The sequence below is a fragment of the Meles meles genome, chromosome 4 (assembly GCF_922984935.1).
Source record: "Meles meles chromosome 4, mMelMel3.1 paternal haplotype, whole genome shotgun sequence".
Lineage (NCBI taxonomy): Eukaryota > Metazoa > Chordata > Mammalia > Carnivora > Mustelidae > Meles > Meles meles.
The window spans coordinates 10322759-10340762 of NC_060069.1; the positions used below are offsets into that span (position 1 = coordinate 10322759).

The 18004-nt window shown below is 39.4% G+C and overlaps 1 protein-coding gene across 2 annotated transcripts in view; it reads left to right on the top strand.

Moving 5' to 3' along the window:
- Positions 1-6831: 6831 nt before the first annotated feature.
- The window catches only part of PIK3R4 (phosphoinositide-3-kinase regulatory subunit 4), an 88838-nt gene continuing 77665 nt past the window's right edge, over positions 6832-18004 (top strand). Inside the window, exons 1-3 of one of the 2 annotated variants that reach the window (XM_046003334.1) lie at positions 6832-7339; positions 8312-9088; positions 16862-16995. In XM_046003334.1, the coding sequence (XP_045859290.1) occupies positions 8356-9088; positions 16862-16995 (867 nt within the window). In that variant the 5' untranslated portion in view covers positions 6832-7339; positions 8312-8355. The remainder of the gene's footprint in view (positions 7340-8311; positions 9089-16861; positions 16996-18004) is intronic. The other variant, XM_046003335.1, reaches the window with a different exon arrangement.

Consider the following 18004-nt stretch of genomic DNA (forward strand, 5'->3'; position numbering starts at 1 on the left):
TCACTTATTTCCTGCAGAAGAGACCTGATAGATCCCACTGTAGTCATGAAGGGAGTGTTGCAGGAGCTCAGCTCTTTCCTAAATTTGCAATCCAAATTGTTCCCAGTGGGTTAAAAGGCACTGCAAGGGAGGGGTGCCTGGGTGGCTCAGTGGGTTAAAGCCTCTGCCTTTGGCACAGGTCATGATCTCAGGGTCCTGGGATCAAGCCCTGCATCAGGCTCTCTGCTCAGCGGGGAGCTGCTTCCTCCTCTCTCTCCCTGCCTACCTGTGATCTTTGTCTGTCAAATAAATGAAATCTTAAAAGAAAAAAAAAAGGCACTGCAAGGGAGAGTCCTTGGGAACTGAAGAAGAGACCATGCCTTGCTGAGAAGGTCACCCCATATTTTACCTTGTTTTGAAAAACCCAGTGTTCAACCCATGGAGAATACTAGAAAAGTTTTACAAGTGGAAATTACCCAGTTTTGCAGTACCCAGTCCAGAGGAGCCCCGCAGAGAATGGTATCCCATTTTACAATCCCGGTAGGAGTTACCCTGTACCTGTTACAGAGAGGTGACTATGAATGTGTCCCTGTGTATCCGCTCTCCCTTGTGAACCAAGGTGTTTCATGGTTTCCTATCCAAGGTGAAAAAGTGGCCTAACATCTTGGGTTGAGGAGGGATCAGGTTGGTGGGAGTAGCCACTCTTACCTGGCACCTGATCCTCCTTTTCTCCTCTGGATTTCTCCCCCCCATCTGGCCCCGCAGATGGCCCAATCATAAAGGCTTAGCGAGGCTAACAGTTTAAACTTTGATTCAATTATGTTCCCTCACCTTACCCCTGGACGCTTTTTCTGTCCGTATACCTGAGGTCCCATTTGCAAGCATGACCCTGTTGAAGGGTACAGACCCCGAGATTTAGCATCATCATCATTTCATATTTCTGTTGTTGGGACAAGAAAGCCTCAACTATATTACCCATTAAAGTTCCAGCTGCTAATGCAACCAACTGGGGAATTGGCTGGGGGTCCATAATTCCCTCCTTAATGCCCAAAATATCCCAATAAATGCCCAGGAAAACGTTGGTCTCCCTCTAATGGATATAAAGAGATAGCCCTAATCCTGCTTGCTGATAACTTGGGTTTTGATCCCTGGCTGTGATTAAACCTAAAATGTACCTATCAGAAAAACATATCTTAGCAGGCAGCAAAAATGAGGAAAAGATTCTCCTCCTTAACTAAGTTCTCATGAAAGACATTTAAAAAAAAAGATTTCATTTATTTATTTATTTTTTTTTTTACAGAGAGAGGGAACACAAACAGGGAGAGTGGAAGAGGGAGAAGCAGGCTTCTGGCAGAGCAGGGAGCCCAACACGGGGCTCGATCCCAGAACCCTGGAATCATGACCTAAGGAGAAGGCAGATGCTTAATGAATGAGCTACCCAGGTGCCCCACATAAAGGACATCTTTAAATGAAAAAAACTTTGTATCTACATAGGCAACACTTTTCCTGAAATGAATCCTTAATTAAAAGGGCATGGTGCTCACTGGATATTGAAAGGGCCCTACTATAGGTAAAGTCCCTGAGGTGGGAGTAAGCCATTTAAGAAGAGCCAATGAACAGAAAGCAGAACTGGGTAGGATTAAGCCAAATATCCTTCTTTTGAGGAAGGGGGATTGACTAAACCTTTGTCTACAAGCCTGTCACCTGAGATTTAAGACCCACGGCTACACCATTCGCCTTCAACTGGCCCACAGGGGCTGGGTTTTGTTATTTGTGAGAAGTCACCTAAGGGAGAGACATCTCCCAGGAAAGAAAAGAAAAGAGTCTGCTTTTACTCTCCCTTCAGTGGAAGTGATTCTGGGTTTTGGCATCAAAATGAAGTGGGAGAACTAGGTTCTTGTCTCACGGAGTGGAAGAATGAATCCCGCGGACAACTGAGAGTGAGGAAAGTGATAGAAGTTTATTAAGTAAAGATACAGAAAAAGTTCTCAAGAGTGAGAGGGGTTCCTGACACGGTTTCTCTAAATCCTGTGTTTTTTACACACTTGCAGCACATCTCAGTTTTGAGTGGCCGAATTTCAAGTGCTCATTTTCAAATATGGCTAGTGGCTATTGTTATTGGACAGTGAGGTCTACAGGCTTGATTAGATTCAGGTTAAACATCCTTGGTAAGAAGGCTTTGTGGATGATACTGTGTACTGTCCATTGCATTCTATCAGGAGCCTCAAAGTACCTTTGTCCTACTGTTAGTGATGTTAAGTTTGATCACTTAGGTAAAGGGTTTGCTGCCAGAATTTTCCATAATAAAATATTCATTTCCTCCCTTCCTAATGTAGAAAGTAATCTGTAGCTATCCCTTGGGCACCATGAGTCTATCTTTTTACCTCCCACTCTTTTGCCCAATGATTATGGAATCCATTGACAGTCCTTGTGGGAAGCAATTACTATACTATAATTAGTGGTAATTTCTTTTTTTTTTAAAAGATTTTATTTATTTGAGAGAGAGAATGAGAGAGAGCGAGCATGAGGGGGGGAAGGTCAGAGGGAGAAGCAGACACCCTGCTGAACGTGGAGCCTGATGCGGGACTCGATCCTGGAACTCCAGGATTATGACCTGAGCTGAAGGTAGTCACTCAACCAACTGAGCCACCCAGGCACCCCAAAATGGTAATTTCTTATAATTCCCTTTGCATCTGTTAGCTGGCAATCTACAAAAAAAGGAAATGTTGGGGTGCCTGGGTGGCTCAGTGGGTTAAAGCCTCTGCCTTCGGCTCGGGTCGTGGTCCCGGGGTCTTGGGATCGAGCCCCGCTTCGGGCTCTCTGCTCAGCGGGGAGCCTGCTTCCTTCTCTCTCTGCCTGCCTCTCTGCCTGCTTGTGATCTCTCTCTGTCAAATAAATAAATAAAATCTTAAAAAAAAAAAGGAAATGTTTATTATCCTCTGGAAGGTGTTGTTTACATTAGGAATTTTCTTTTCCTTTTACTCCTTTTCCTTAGGACGCAGGGACTGCAGGGAGTCCACATGGACACCTCATAGGACTGGAAGTCCATGGGTGAAGTGAGTAGCCAGGAGAAGTAAGGAAGTTTGGAGATCTGGAAGATGAACGGGTTGGGTAAGCTAAGACTACTGTGGCAAGTAGATATCACTATTTCACTGGCTTAACCCATAGGAGTTTACTTTTGCTTATGTATAAGTCCCATGTGAGTGTTCCTATTTAACAGGTGATCTTTCTCCAGGCCATAATCTGGGGACACAGGCCCTATCATCGGGTGGCTCTGGCATAACCTAAGGCCTCGACATCCCTGTGTCTAGGCTGAAGGAAAAGAGAGGACAGAGAAGGTCATTCACCACTTAACTGCCTTGACCTAGAAGTGAAATACATAATTTCCACTTCTACTTGCTGGAGAGAGCTAGTCAATTAGCCCTTCTTATATGCAAGGGATGGTGCATCCCTCCAGCACAGCTGCTTTCCTGAAGCATCTATTTTCTGTAGCAGGGATGGTTAGCCATCATTGCCACAATGCAGCTGAGAGGCCGTTGACTAGAGGATAGAAGGGTGTTTGCTGGCTCTTTCTCCTTTTTACTCCACCAGTGGCAACCAAAAAAAAAATTTTTTTTTTCATTTACTCTCAAAAGAACTGGGTGAGATTCCTTTAAAAAAGCCTCCTGGGCAGCCACAATTTCTATTTAACAACAGGAAAAAAAAAAAAAAAAGAAAGAAAGAAAAGGAGAGAAAAGGCATAGAAGTGACTATAGAAGGCATTGAAAAATATTTCGTGAATTACTTTACAAAATGTACTGGTGGGAAAAAATAGATATGGAGAAAATGCAAGAGTGATCTAAACTGAGAGAGATTTATCCCATTTCTACACCATAAGCTCTCTGTTGAAGAAATGTGTAAAGCACTTACATACATGATATTTAGTATCTGAGATACGGACATAATCCTAAAATATTATCTGTTAAATAACTATGTGTGTAGCAATGCCTTTTTAAAAGATTTTATTTATTTATTTGAGAGAGAGAAAGAAAGAGAGAGAGCACAGGTGTGCAGGGGGAGGGGTAAAGAAAGAGTGAAAGAGAGAGAGAGAGAGAGAAAATCTCAAGCGGACTCCCTACTGGGCACAGAGCATGACGCAGGGCTGGATCTCACAACCCTGAGATCATGACCTGAGCAGATGCTCAACTGACTGAGCCACCCAGGCACCCCATGTGTGTAGCAATTCTTATATATATTTTGAACATTCCTAGTCCTAGAACTCATAATCTTGGCCCTAGTGGTCACAAACTTTATAAGGCCACAGCTCTTGATTCAAATATCTATTGAACGTCTACTGTGTGTCCACTCTAGTAGACACAGATACTACTCAAGTTGTTGAAGATAAACTTGGTGCATAGGAATTACACAATCACTGACCTCCTGGGGTTGATGGTCAAATGTGAAAACAGACCTTAAACAAATAGTTAGCCTCTTTCCCCAAATGAAATGATTTCAGTAATAAGTGCTATGAAGAAAAAGTTCTGGTGTCCATGAGATTATAATAATGGTGGTGGTGATGGTGGGGAACTTCAGGAAAGACCTTCCAGAAGTATTAGCACTTAATCTGGGACTTGAAAGAAGAGCAAGTTTTGCTCCACAGAGTGGGGGAAAGGGTGTTCTAAGTAGAGAAAAGAGTAAATGTGAAGGCTGAGAGGTAGAGAGAAGTTTGACAAGTTAGGAGCAAAGGGAGGCTATTGTGGGGGACTGAGAAGGACAGTGAGTGATGCCAGTTATGATGGGGAATACGGATAGGAGTCAGATCATGCAGGGTTCTGTAGGCCAAGCTAAGGATTTTTAAGTTTAGCCTAAAAACAAGGGGGAGAATCTGGAAATATGGAAGCATCCTTATGATTACACGATTACAATCCTTATGATTATAGTTGTAATTAAAAGAGATTATACTAGCAGAAGCTATATTAGACATGAAAAAAATTTACAATGATTAAAACAGTACTGGCAGGAGAATTAAATGGCAACTCAATGTACAGATAAGAAAGTTCAGCAGAAGACCCACCCAAATATATATAGGAAATTTGTGTGTGGTAAATATGACATTTCAAAATAAGTGGGGAGAAAAATGGATTACTTACTAACATTTTGGGATACCTGAGTACTTCTTGAGGAAGAATAAAGTTGGACCTGTACTTCAGAAATTTAGGGACACAAGAGGAAGTCATAAAAGACACAGAAGAAATCATGGGAAAAGTACAAAAAATAATATTGTAGGTGGGGAATGCCTTTTTGGAGTAGGTATCAAAATCTAGATATTGCAATAATGATGGCTTGGCCTAGGTCCTGAAGAGATGGTAACTGATGGCTTCAAGGCATATTTTAGATGTGGCATCATCAGGATGATGATGTTGAATGGGGGAGGATGAAAGAGAGAGAGAGAGTAGAAAGATGTCAAGGATGACTTAATGACTCCTAAATTTGTAGTTTGAGGAATCCAATGGGTGGTAATGTTTTCTCCTGAGATGGGAAATAAGGGAGGAGGGATTGTTGGAAGGATGATAAAAAAAAAAAATCAGCTTTGTGTTAAAATATTTTGTGCTTCAAAGGACGCCACCAAGAAAGTGAAAAGACAACACAGAGAAAAACTATTTGCAAACCTGATAAGGTACTTATACCCAGAATATATAAAGAACTCTTAAAACTTAATACTAAAAGGACAAATAACCCAGGGGAAAAAATGGGCAAAAGATTTGATAGACACTCCTTTAAAGAAGATACATGAATGGCCAATCAGCACACAAAAAAGATGATTAACATCATTAGTCATTAGGAAAATGCAGATAAAAACCACAATGTGGTATTTCACAACCATTAGGATGGCTATAATCAAAAAAGATAGAAACTAACAACAGTAAGTGACCATATGGAGAAAATGGAACCCTCCTATATTTCTGGTAGGATTGTCAAATGGTGCAGTAACTTTGGAAAACAGTTTGGTAGTTTATCAATCTGTTAAACATAGATTTACCTTATGATTACATAATTTCTTTCCCATATGCTTACCCTAGAGAAATAACACATGGCCTCAAGAAGCCTCCTACAGGAATGCTCATAGTAGCATTAGTCATAATAACCAAAAAGTAGACACAACACACCAAATGCCCGTCAACTAATGAATGGATAAAAGAAAATGTGGACTCTTTATGTAATATTTGTCAATAAAAAGAAATTTAAGTACTGATACAAGTTACAACAGAGATAATCCTCAAAAACATGTGAAGTGAAAACAGTCGGTCACAAAGACTACATATTGTCTACTACATAATGAAATATCCAGAACAGGCAAGTCTATAACAACAGAATATAGATTAGTGATTCCCTAGGGCTGGGACCAGGAGGAGAAAGGGAGAGAGAGGAGTGACTGCTCAGGATTACAAAATTTCTTTTGGGGGGAAATGAAAATTAAATTATAGAGATGATTGAACCACTCTGTAAATAGATAAAAAGCCGCTAATTTGTATGTTTTAAACAGGTACTTTATAGTATGTAAATTATATCTCAATAAAGCTCCGGAAAAATTCAACTTGGGATATATTAACTTTCCTAAATAAACCTGTGAATTCTCTTAAAGAACCCCGTTCTGGGGATGCCTGAACGATAGAAGTTTAGGGAACGTTAGAACACCAGGATAGGAAATAAACTGACCGAACGATTTATTTCCTTCCTCCAGGTGCTTAGAATGAGACCACGCCCTTCCTTCGTTTCCTAGCAACCAACTCCCGGGCCACTTGCTCTCTTCCTCAAAGCTTTCTCTGTCGTCACTTCCGCCCTATAACAGGAAGTGAGGTCAGAGCCGGCAGCTTTCCCGGGAGTTCGGCGTTTAAGGTGTCTGCCTCAGCCGAAGAAGTGGTATTTCCCCGGAACTGGCACCCTCCTGCTGTATCCGGGTCCCACCTGCCCGCCTGGTGGTGGGGCTCTCGAGGAGTGTAGAGGTCTTTGAGGTTCCTGAGATCCGCGCGAGAGGACGGTGAGGCCCGGGAACGCATGGCTCTCGGGGCAGAGTAGAGGACCGGCGGGGGCAACTCTCTGGGTATCCGTGGCATCCCTTCAGCTTGGCTTCATTTATCTACTGCGGCACCAGGAGTTTTTCACTTCTCCGCGGACCAGCTTGGTTTTTGGAAATTGGCACTTTTCGGCCTCGCTCCCCCAACGTCCCACCTGCTGCCTTTGAAGGAAGACCCGTCATACGGAAGGCTGGTCCAAGGCTCGCCGGGCTGCTGATTCCCAATCCCGCGCAGACCCAGAAGTGATCCGTCATGACCTCGGTGTGAGCTAGTGACCGACTTGTGACACTTTTCAGAGTCCTAGGGTAAATGTTTATATGTGCGCATGGTCGTGTGTGTATGAGTGTCTTTTTTATCCTGCACATTATGAGCTAGGAGAACCCTGGACCGTGTTTGACAAGTGTGTTATTTTAGTTTACTTTTCTTTAACGTCTCTGCCATGGTTTCTTCCTTGTTCTTGCACATCAAAAAACTTTATGCCGTCTGTTAGCTGGTGGGAACTAGCACATTGGAATTAGGCTGGAAGGGCCCAGGAGTTACTGATTTTTTAAAAAAATATTTATTTATTTGACAGATCACAAGTAGGCAGAACAGCAGGCAGAGAGAGAGAGGAGGAAGCAGGCTTCCTGCTGAGCAGAGAGCCGGATGCGGGACTCGATCCCAGGACCCTGAGATCATGACCTGAGCCGAAGGCAGAGGCTTTAACCCACTGAGCCACCCAGGCACCCGAGTTACTGATTTTAAAATTTTTTTTTTTTTTAAATTTTGGCTTGTTCTTTAAGTTCAGTGACCGATTTGATTTAGGCGATTTTTAGTCCGTTTTAAGTTTTTATTTTTAGTTATTATTACTTTTTAAAAAAATTTAAGTTTTTAATGTGTTTGTGTCTTACATCCAAGACCACAGGTTCTTCATGGACAAAGACTGTGTCATATAATACTGTTGTGACCCTCACAGTCCCAAGCACAATGCTGAAGGCATAGTAAAGGCTAATTAATTTTTAAATTTAAATGGAAGAAAATACATATTCTAACATTTTCAACTTAATATTGAAGGGGTCTATTTAAATATAGTTCAGCTCTTCGAAAGGACAACATAAAATAATGAGATCTTTTTAGAGAAATGTGTTTAAAACGTAGAGGCTGCCTAGAAGACTAGATACAGTGCTTTCAGTGTAAGAGAAATATGGTGTTTCTATCTTTTAGGAAGAGAACACGTAAATAATGGTGTTTCATTGCTTGTATCTTTTCTTCTTTTTTTTTTCTCTTTTTTTAAATAGGTATAATATCCTGACTTACTGACCCAGAGGGGCTTGCTGACATTATGGGAAATCAGCTTGCTGGCATTGCTCCTTCCCAGATCCTTTCTGTGGAGAGTTATTTCTCAGACATCCATGACTTTGAATATGATAAGAGTCTGGGAAGTACTCGGTTTTTTAAAGTTGCTCGAGCGAAGCACCGAGAAGGCCTCGTGGTTGTGAAGGTCTTTGCAATTCAGGATCCCACATTGCCTTTAACCAGCTATAAACAAGAGCTGGAGGAACTGAAAATCAGGCTTCATTCTGCACAGAACTGTCTACCTTTTCAGAAAGCAGTAGAAAAAGCATCTGAGAAAGCAGCTATGCTCTTTAGGCAGTATGTGCGAGACAACCTTTATGATCGCATCAGTACCCGTCCATTCTTAAATAACATTGAGAAGCGTTGGATTGCTTTCCAGATTCTGACAGCTGTGGACCAAGCACACAAATCTGGAGTCCGTCATGGGGACATCAAGACTGAGAATGTAATGGTCACCAGTTGGAATTGGGTCCTTCTAACTGATTTTGCTAGTTTTAAGCCCACTTATCTTCCAGAGGACAACCCAGCAGATTTCAACTATTTCTTTGACACTTCACGGAGGAGAACTTGCTATATTGCTCCTGAACGTTTTGTTGATGGTGGATTGTTTGCCACAGAGTTAGAATACATGAGGGATCCTTCAACTCCACTTGTAGACTTAAATAGTAATCAGAGAACAAGAGGAGAATTGAAGAGGGCAATGGATATCTTTTCAGCAGGTATTTGAATTGGTTGAATTTGCCAAGAGGGGATGCGCATGTATTTTAATTTGAAACATTGAACTGTAACTTTTAGAAAATTCCATATGTTGAAAAATTATTTTCTTGGTATTTCATACATTATTCATTATTCAGATAGATATAGCAGTTTTTCTTTGGACATGTTTAAGTGCCTAGGAAATGCAGAGTGGTTCATTTATTCAAATGAATATGATATTCATTTCATATAATATAATATGATATTTATATTCTTCTGTATGTATTAGGTACTTTTTTTTAAAGTAAACTTTTTTTTTTTTTTTTTTTAAAGTAAACCCAGTGTGGTGCTCAGACTCATGACTCACAATCAGAAGTTGCATGCTCTACCCACTGAGCCAGGCAGGTACCCCAAGGAACTTTCTTTAACACTAGAGTTATATGGATGATTATGTCCCTCTTTTCAAGGTGTTTACATTTAATGGGGAGATGGATATGATATTGAAAAAGGACATTTCAGTGCAATGTCATTTCCTGTGGTGGTGATAAGCACAGGGTGCTGTTATAGGAGCATAAAAATATTAGTGTCCATGGTGTGGGTAGAGAGTCAGTAGCAGGAAAGGCCTCTTTATCGAAGATGGTATAAATTTTTTAAAGATTTATTTTAGAGAGTGTGCTCGCTTGAGTGAGTTAGGGGAGGGGCAGAGGGAGAAAATCTTCAAGCAGACTCCCCACTGGGCAGGGAGCTTGACATTGGGCTCAATCTCAAGACCCATGAGATAGATCATGACTTGAACTGAAACCAAGAGTTAGATGCTTAACCAACTGAGCCAACCAGGCACCCAGTTAATTTTTTTTTTTTTAAAGATTTTATTTATTTATTTGACAGACAGAGATCACAAGTAGGCAGAGGAGGCAGGCAGAGAGAGAGGGGAGCAGACTCCCCGCTGAGCAGAGAGCCCAATGTGGGACTCGACCCCAGGACCCTGGAATCACGACCCGAGCTGAAGGCAGAGGCCTTAACCCACTGAGCCACCCCAGCGCTCCACCCGGATGATTTTAAGAGAACTGAAAGAAGATTGGGAGCTAACTCTGGCAAAGATAGCTTGTTTCAGGCACAGAGTGTTGCTTATACAAAGACTTGAACATCCGAGCATGAGGACATTTTAAGTATTTTATTATATCTGGAACATAGAGTGTAGAGTGTGAGGTAAGCAGGCCCCAGATCAGAAAGGGTCTGGCATGCCCATGCTACCGTACAGGGGCATTATCAGATATATATTTTAGATAAACACTGTAGCACGGAGAGTGGGTAGCAGGGGAGCTACCTTATAGATGGGAAAACCAGCTAGAAGTATACTGCCATAGTCCAGAAAGGATAGGACCCTGAGAAGCTTAAAGTTGTGACAATTGGAGAGGGAGTGGAAGAAAGAATACTTCAGAGATAATTAATAGGTAGAATTGTTAGGACTTGGTGATTGATTGGTAGGTGAAGTCAAGAACACTCCTTTTACTCTGGCGTGGGAAATTGGGTGGATTGGCAATGATGGTCACTGACATAAGAGAAATGGGAGAAGAACAGGTAAAGGGGGTGAGAAGATGATGAAATCTCTGTTAGTTGAGTTGAAGGTGTCTGGGGGATATCCAGGAGAAAATGTACAATAGGCAACTGGTTATAAAGGTTTGTTGCAGAGATAATTGGGATGGAGGTGGAGATTTCGTAGTTACCAGGAAATAGATAGTAATTGTAGCTAAGGAAATGAGTTTGTAACTAGAAAGAGTTTGTAGAAAAGTGATTCTTAAGCTTTTTTGGGATCCCCTTAAAGATTTTGATGCAATCAGTGCCATTCTTTTCTAGAAGAAAATACCATGCGTTAATATACATTATTTCACATACCCAGACCACATCAAGCCAGGATACAGATTCTAGATTCTCTATGAACTTTTGGGAAGAGAATGGGCTGAAAATGGTATCCTGAAGAATAACCGTGTGAGCTCTGCATCAGTGCCATTTTTCATGAATTTTGCAAAGATTGGGTTTATCCCCCTGTAGGATTGCTGCAAAGAAAACGTAAATTGAGTTGTATTTTAGATTACTTAGGAAAAGTAATGTAATTAATGAAGAAATGTATTTCATTGAGGGTAATGAACAAGAATTGTTATTACAAACCTGTTAATTCAGCTCACTAATCTGTGTCCCAAGATAATACTGAGGGGTATTTTTTGATAAGCTAGGGTTATCCTCCAGGCTGTGTAAATAACAAGATTAGAAGTGTAATTCATCAGAGTCCTGACTTTTTTTGACCAGTGAATTTATCTAAATTTTTGGCAAACCATTTTTATTTTTAAAATTATGATTTTATAAATAGGATTCCTTTAGCTTAGAAATTTGATCACTTTTTAATCTTGGGATCATTTATAGGCTTTTTTTTTTTTTTAACTGAGGTATAATAGGCACATATTACATCCCTGTGACTTATTTATTTAATAACTGGAAGTTTGTTGGAGTTTTAAAATTTCAAGGGTCAATGTAAAGTTTGTATTTATGCTTTCTGTGTGCATTATAGTTTCATAAACTTACTCAGCACATTTTTTCCAGACCAGAGTCTACGCGGTATAGGCCCTTTCATTTTTTTTTTTGAAAGAGGTGGGTAGGATCTGTCCACCTCTCCTAAGATTTGATGTAGACTCTTTGGGTTTTGAATGTTACTTTTCTCCATCTTGATGGATATCCTTGGTTCCTGGCTGCTCGTTTTGGAGAAGGTATATATTCTCTGTCTCTGGTCATATAAGTGGCAGGACCCTTTTCCTGGAGATCTTTCATTCATTTGCTTGACAAATATTTGAGTATTATCTGTTATGTATGAGACACTGTGTTGTTACATGTTGGGGGTACAGCTCTGAAAAAGACTGAGGAAGTTTGTGCCCTTAAGGAGCTTATGTTCTAGTGGAGTAGAAAGAGAATAGACAAGTAAAGAAGTTAATTTTCGTGAGTGATAAGTGCTGTGATGGAATTACGACTTTTAAGTGTTATGACAAAGGTTGGTAGGAGACTACTTTAGATAAAATGGTCAGAGAAGACCTCTATGAGAAGGTGATATTTGAGCTGATACCTTGATGAAGACACTTTGAACAATCTGTTCCATAGGGAAATACCACCTAATAACACCTTTTCCAGAACAATATTCTAAAAGTTGCAAGAAAAAAGTCCTATATTCACCTCTATTAGTTTGCTAGGGCTGCCATGACAAAATATCCCAGACTTGGTAACTTAAAGAAAAATTTATTTTCCCTCCATTCTAGAGGCTGAAGTCCAGGATCAAGGTGCCAGCAGGAGTCATTTCTCCTGAAATCACTCTTTTTGGGTTGCAGATGGCTGCCTTCTCACTGTGTCTTCACCTGGTCTTTTCCTTGGTGCCCCTTCTTAAAAGGTCACCAGTCATAATGGACGTATGACCTCATTTAACTTGTTACCTTTTTTAAAGCCCTGTCACCTGTATTTAGTCAGGTTACAGGTACTGGGTGTTAGGGCTTAAATATAAGAATTTGAGGGAGAGAAGAGAGATAATTCAGTCCATAACAAACCCCATTTAGTTGTAAATATGTTTTTTTCTGACTTTTTACTTGGAAATTATTTCATACTTAAAAATTTTTAAAACTTGCAGAAGAGAATCCCCAGATTCACTTGGTTGGCATTTTGCTCCACTTGCTGTATCCACCTGTACATCTTTTTGCACCCCAGCCTACCCTCATGATTTTTTACTGATTAAATTACATATATTGTGGCCCTTTGCTTCTGAATACTTCAGTATATATTTCCTAAGGTCCTAGTCTCTTACATAACTCTTACGTAATTGTATGTTGCAGTTATCAACTGCAGCAAATTTAACATTGATAAAATAATTTATAGTTTTAATTCTAATTTTGTTTTTGACCCATTAAGGTTCCTTATAACATTTTCACTGCTCCAGGACAGGACCCAGTCTAGGGTTTGGTATAGCATTTAGTTGTCCTCTCCCCTTAGCTTCCTTTGATGTGGAGCATCTTCATAGTCTTTTTTTGTCATCATGACATTGACATTTTTTGAAGAATACTTCTCTCCTTAAATTTTTAAAAATAATTTTTGTACTTTTTATTTTAAGTGATAGAAGTTGCAAAAATAGTGAAGAATGCTTCTCCCAGTTTCCCTGCTAGTGATATCTTATATGACCAGTATGACCTCAAAATCTGGAATTGACAGTGGAGTCTTATTGTTAATAGATACAGACTTTATTCAGTTTTCACTGGCTTTTACCTGCTGTGTGTGTGTGTGTGTGTGTGTGTGTGTGTGTGTGCAAGCACACACATGTGCTCAAGCACCTCACTCCACCCCTTTGTTTTTTCATAGAATGTACCTCATTCAGAGTTTGTCCGATTTCTCCTTTTGATTAGATTCAGGTTATTCATTGTCAGTATATGTGATGTATATGTGATGTCTATATGTATATGTGATGATGCATTTTCACAGTATCACATCTAGAGACATACGGTGTTTGTTGGTGATGTTAATTTTGATCACCTGGTCAAGGTCTTGCCTGACTCTCCCATCTCTAGTTGCCTTCTGTTTTTTTAATCTCTTGCAACTAATAAGGAACCTGTGGGAAGAAACTTTTTTTTTTTTTAAAGATTTTATTGATGTATTTGACAGATGGAAATCACAAGTAGGCAGAGAAGCAGGCAGAGAGAGGGGAGGAAGCAGGCTCCCGGCTGAGCAGAGCGCCTGGTGCGGGGCTCGATCCCAGAACCCTGAGATCATGACCTGAGCCGAAGGCAGAGGCTTAACCCACTGAGCCACCCAGGTGCCCGGGAAGAAACTTTTAAGACCATGCAAATACACTGTCAGTCATCACAACTTCCTTCCTGATTTGGCATTCGTTGCTGATTCTTGCCTGATGGTTGCAAGTGATGATTTTCCAACTCTAGTACTTCCCCCACATTCACCAGTAGGCCCTCAGCATTCTGGCGTACTCAAGTGTGCTGTCTTTCCCCTCATTTTTTTTCTTTTAATTTATTATTGGTATGGACTTATTCATTTTTGCACCCAGTTTGTCAGTATTTTTTGGAGGATTTTTGTGCCTATATTCATCAGGAATATTGGTCTGTAGTTTTCTTTTTTTGTGATATCTTTGTCTGGTTTGGTATCAGAGTAATTTTGAATGAGTTGGGAAGTGTTCCCTCTTCTATTTCTTTGGGACAATTTGTGAAGGATTATTAATTTAAGTATTTTAACATTTGGTAGACTGAAGCCTCTGTTAAGTGCTAGGCTTTTCTTTTGTGGAATGTTTATTATTAATTCTGTTTCTTTACTTATGAGGTCTACTCAGATTTTCTGCTCTTTTTAAGTCAGCTTTGGTAATCTGTGTCTTTCCAAGAATCTGTCCATTTCATTTAGGTTATCTTATTTGTGGGCATACAGTTGTTCAAAATACAGTTCTTTTTCATTTCTGTAAGGTTGGTGGTATGTCTCCTTTTTCATACCTTAATTTAGTAGTTTGAGACATCTGTCTTCTTAGTAGGAGCCTGTCAATTTTGTTGAGCTTTTCAAAGCACCAACCTTTGAGTTTGTCGATGTTCTTTATTGTGTTTTATTCTGCGTCTCACAAATTTTCATGCCAGTCTTTATTATTCCTTTCCTTCTGTTTGCTTTGGTTTTAGTTTACTTTTCTTGTTTCTTAAGTTTAAGGTTAGGTTATTGTCCTGCACTCTTTCAAAATACAGGTGTTTAGAGTTACACATTTCCTCTCAACACTGTCCTAGTTGCATCCCATATGTTTTATATGTTTTGTTTTCATTAATCGCAAAGTAATTTTCAAGTTCCGTTTGATACATTGGTTATTTAGGAGTGTGTTGTTTAATTTTGACATATTTGTGAATTTTTCAAGCTTTTTCTGTTAATGAGTTCTTATTCTATTGTGGTTTGAAGGACTTAATTTGTATGATTTCAGTCCTTTTAAACTTACTGAGGCTTTTTCTATGTCTTAGCATGTGATCTAACCTGGGGATTGTTCCATATGTACCTGAGAAGAATTTGTATTTTGCTTTTGTTGGGTGGAGTGTTCTTTTGATGTCTGTGTTAGATTCAGTTGATTTGTAATGTTGGTCTGGTTTTCTATTTTCTTCTTGCTTCTGATATTTCTAATAGCTATTTTAAGTCTTCTAAAACTTGACACAGATTGGTAGAGATTAAGTACTTTATTATGTGTTAGGAACTATTTTAGTTCTTGGAAATTATTTAGTGAGCAAAATAGGTGAAAATCCCTTCCTCATGGAGTGTGCATTCTAGTGGGTATACTAGTTGGTAAAGAAAAAAATACATGATATATTTAATTTGGCAGTTGGTGCTGTGGGGAAAAAATAGCAGGGAAAGGGAAAAGGGAATAAGCAGGAGAATAGGCAAGAAGAATGGGGTAGTTGTGGTGGTGGGGCTTGCAATTTTAAACTGGATAGTTTACATAACTGCTAATATCCTAAATTACATTTGATGAAGGATCTTAAGAAGGTGGAGGTATAGGTGGACATTTGAGGGAGTAGCATTCTAGGTAGAGAGACCAGCAGATGCAGAGGCTATGAGCTAAGGTTATTTAAGGATCTCTGTAAGACCTGTGAAACGCAGGTGTGCCTGGGTGGGTTAGACGGTTGAGTGTTTGATTCTTGATTTTAGCTCAGGTTATGATCTCAGAGTCATGATATCAAGCCCCACAGGGGACTCCACATTGAGTTTGGAGCCCGCTTAAGATTCTGTCTCTCCCTCTGCTACCCTACATCCCACATGCACGTACACTCTCTCTCTTTCTCTCTGTCTTAGAAAAAATACTTGTGAAATGCAGGTCATACAATGATGCAGTGAAACTGCTTTGGCCTTTTCGGAGTGTAGATAGATTTTTTGTATTCCTTGTTTGAAGATTATGTGAGTGCCTAATCATTTGGTTATCTTTCCTTCTTTTTCTATTTAAAAAAAATTTTTTTTTAAAGATTTTATTTATTTGACAGAGATCACAAGTAGGCAGAGAGGCAGGCAGAGAGAGAGAGAGGAGGAAGCAGGCTCTCTGCTGAGCAGAGAGCCTGATGCGGGGCTTGATCCCAGGACTCTGGGATCATGACCTGAGCCGAAGGCAGAGGCTTTAACCCACTGAGCCACCCCGGTGCCCCCTGCTTTTTCTAGTCTTACACCTATACTTCATAGCACTCTTCACACATTTGTTCACTGGTTTATTTTATGTCTGTCTTCCTAGAACGAAAGCTTGTTGAGGGCAAGGATTTTATCTATTATATGCACTGCTAGTGTCTAGTGTATAGTAGACATCTAATAACTTTTAGTTTGATAGTGAATAAATGAGTTGTCAGATATGACTTTTTAGTTCCTTATGGACTTAATTTCTAAAGTAAGTCCATACTTTAAAAAATTTCCTTTCTTGTAACTTGTATTCTATCTCTAAATATATGTATGTATATATTATATGCAAACATATTCATTTTAAATTAGAGAACTAGGAAGTAATTTTATTTGATTTTTTTTTTTAAGATGGAGAGATAGTGGGATTCTTTTGACTTTACACTTTCAGAAACTGATGATAAGGCAATAGACATTTTCCTTGTCTTGCGTGATTGTAGTTGTATGTTGCATTAAAATTTTTAATTCAGTTTACTTTGGGCTTTTCATTTTGAGTTTTGTGACTGTATTAAAGGTATCTTTAATACATCTGTATTAAAGGTATCTTACATTGCATTTTTAATGGAATTATATCTGTTATTTTGCAGGTTGCGTTATAGCTGAGCTTTTTACAGAAGGTGTACCACTGTTTGATCTCTCTCAACTTCTGGCCTATAGAAATGGACAGTTTTTCCCGGAACAAGTGCTAAATAAAATTGAAGATTGCAGTATCAGAGAATTGGTAACTATGCTACAAGTATTCTCCACTGGGTTTTAATAGAATTGTGTTTTCACTTTTGTATTAGACAGCTCTCTGGAATTTTATGAATTTGAAACAAAGAAATAAAGCCCCATAGACAATTATGAACAGCCTATTTTTACTTTGTTAGGGAGAAGTGTGTACACACTTCAGGCACAGAGCTCATTTGATTAAATTTTATATGTATATAAAACATGCATAATGTTATACATACACGTCTTCAGCTCTGCTTTGGGCAGATTTGGGAGGAAGTAAAGTGGTGCTTGGAGATTAGAGATATTGTCTAGAATAGAGCTTGCTAGTAAGAAATCGAGAAGACCTATCTAAAATGAAAGAGACAGGAAACATCAACTTGAATATAATACAGTAGTATAGGGCCATTTCATATAGAAACAGCTCATTTGGTATGTCTCTCTTGAGGCTGTTCTGGAAGGAAGGCTATAGAATCACTGATTAGTATAGCAGAAGAGAAGTGAAGAATTTTGTGGGAGGTCACATAAGCCAAAAATCCTCCTTACTGTTTGAGGAGATCTTTATTTAAAGTCCATCAATACAGTAACTGATGGCTTTAAAGATGATGACTCTCAGTCATGCAAAGTTGTAGTATATTAAAATATTCTATAATAAAGTAGGGAAGTATAGAATACATTTTAATTTCTCTTATAAATGGCAAATACTAAAAAATAAGATGTTTCGAGGAAGCCAGTTTAGCCCATGTTCGGTGAACTGTGCACTAGTTGGGGTACCTGGCTGTTCTGTCTTTGGGTATGGCACTCATTTGTCATGTTACATTGGCTAAGTGACTTCTTGAATTTGGGCCTGTATTTTCTTAACTATGGAAAGAGTGAATCTGATGAATCTTTAAGGCTTAATCTGAATGTAAAAGGAATTCTATTTAAGTCACTTCTGGTATTTATAGTGCATTTGAATCCTTGCAAGTTCAATGCTAGGTGCCTATTTGGAATATAAACAGAAAACTCAAATAACTAGA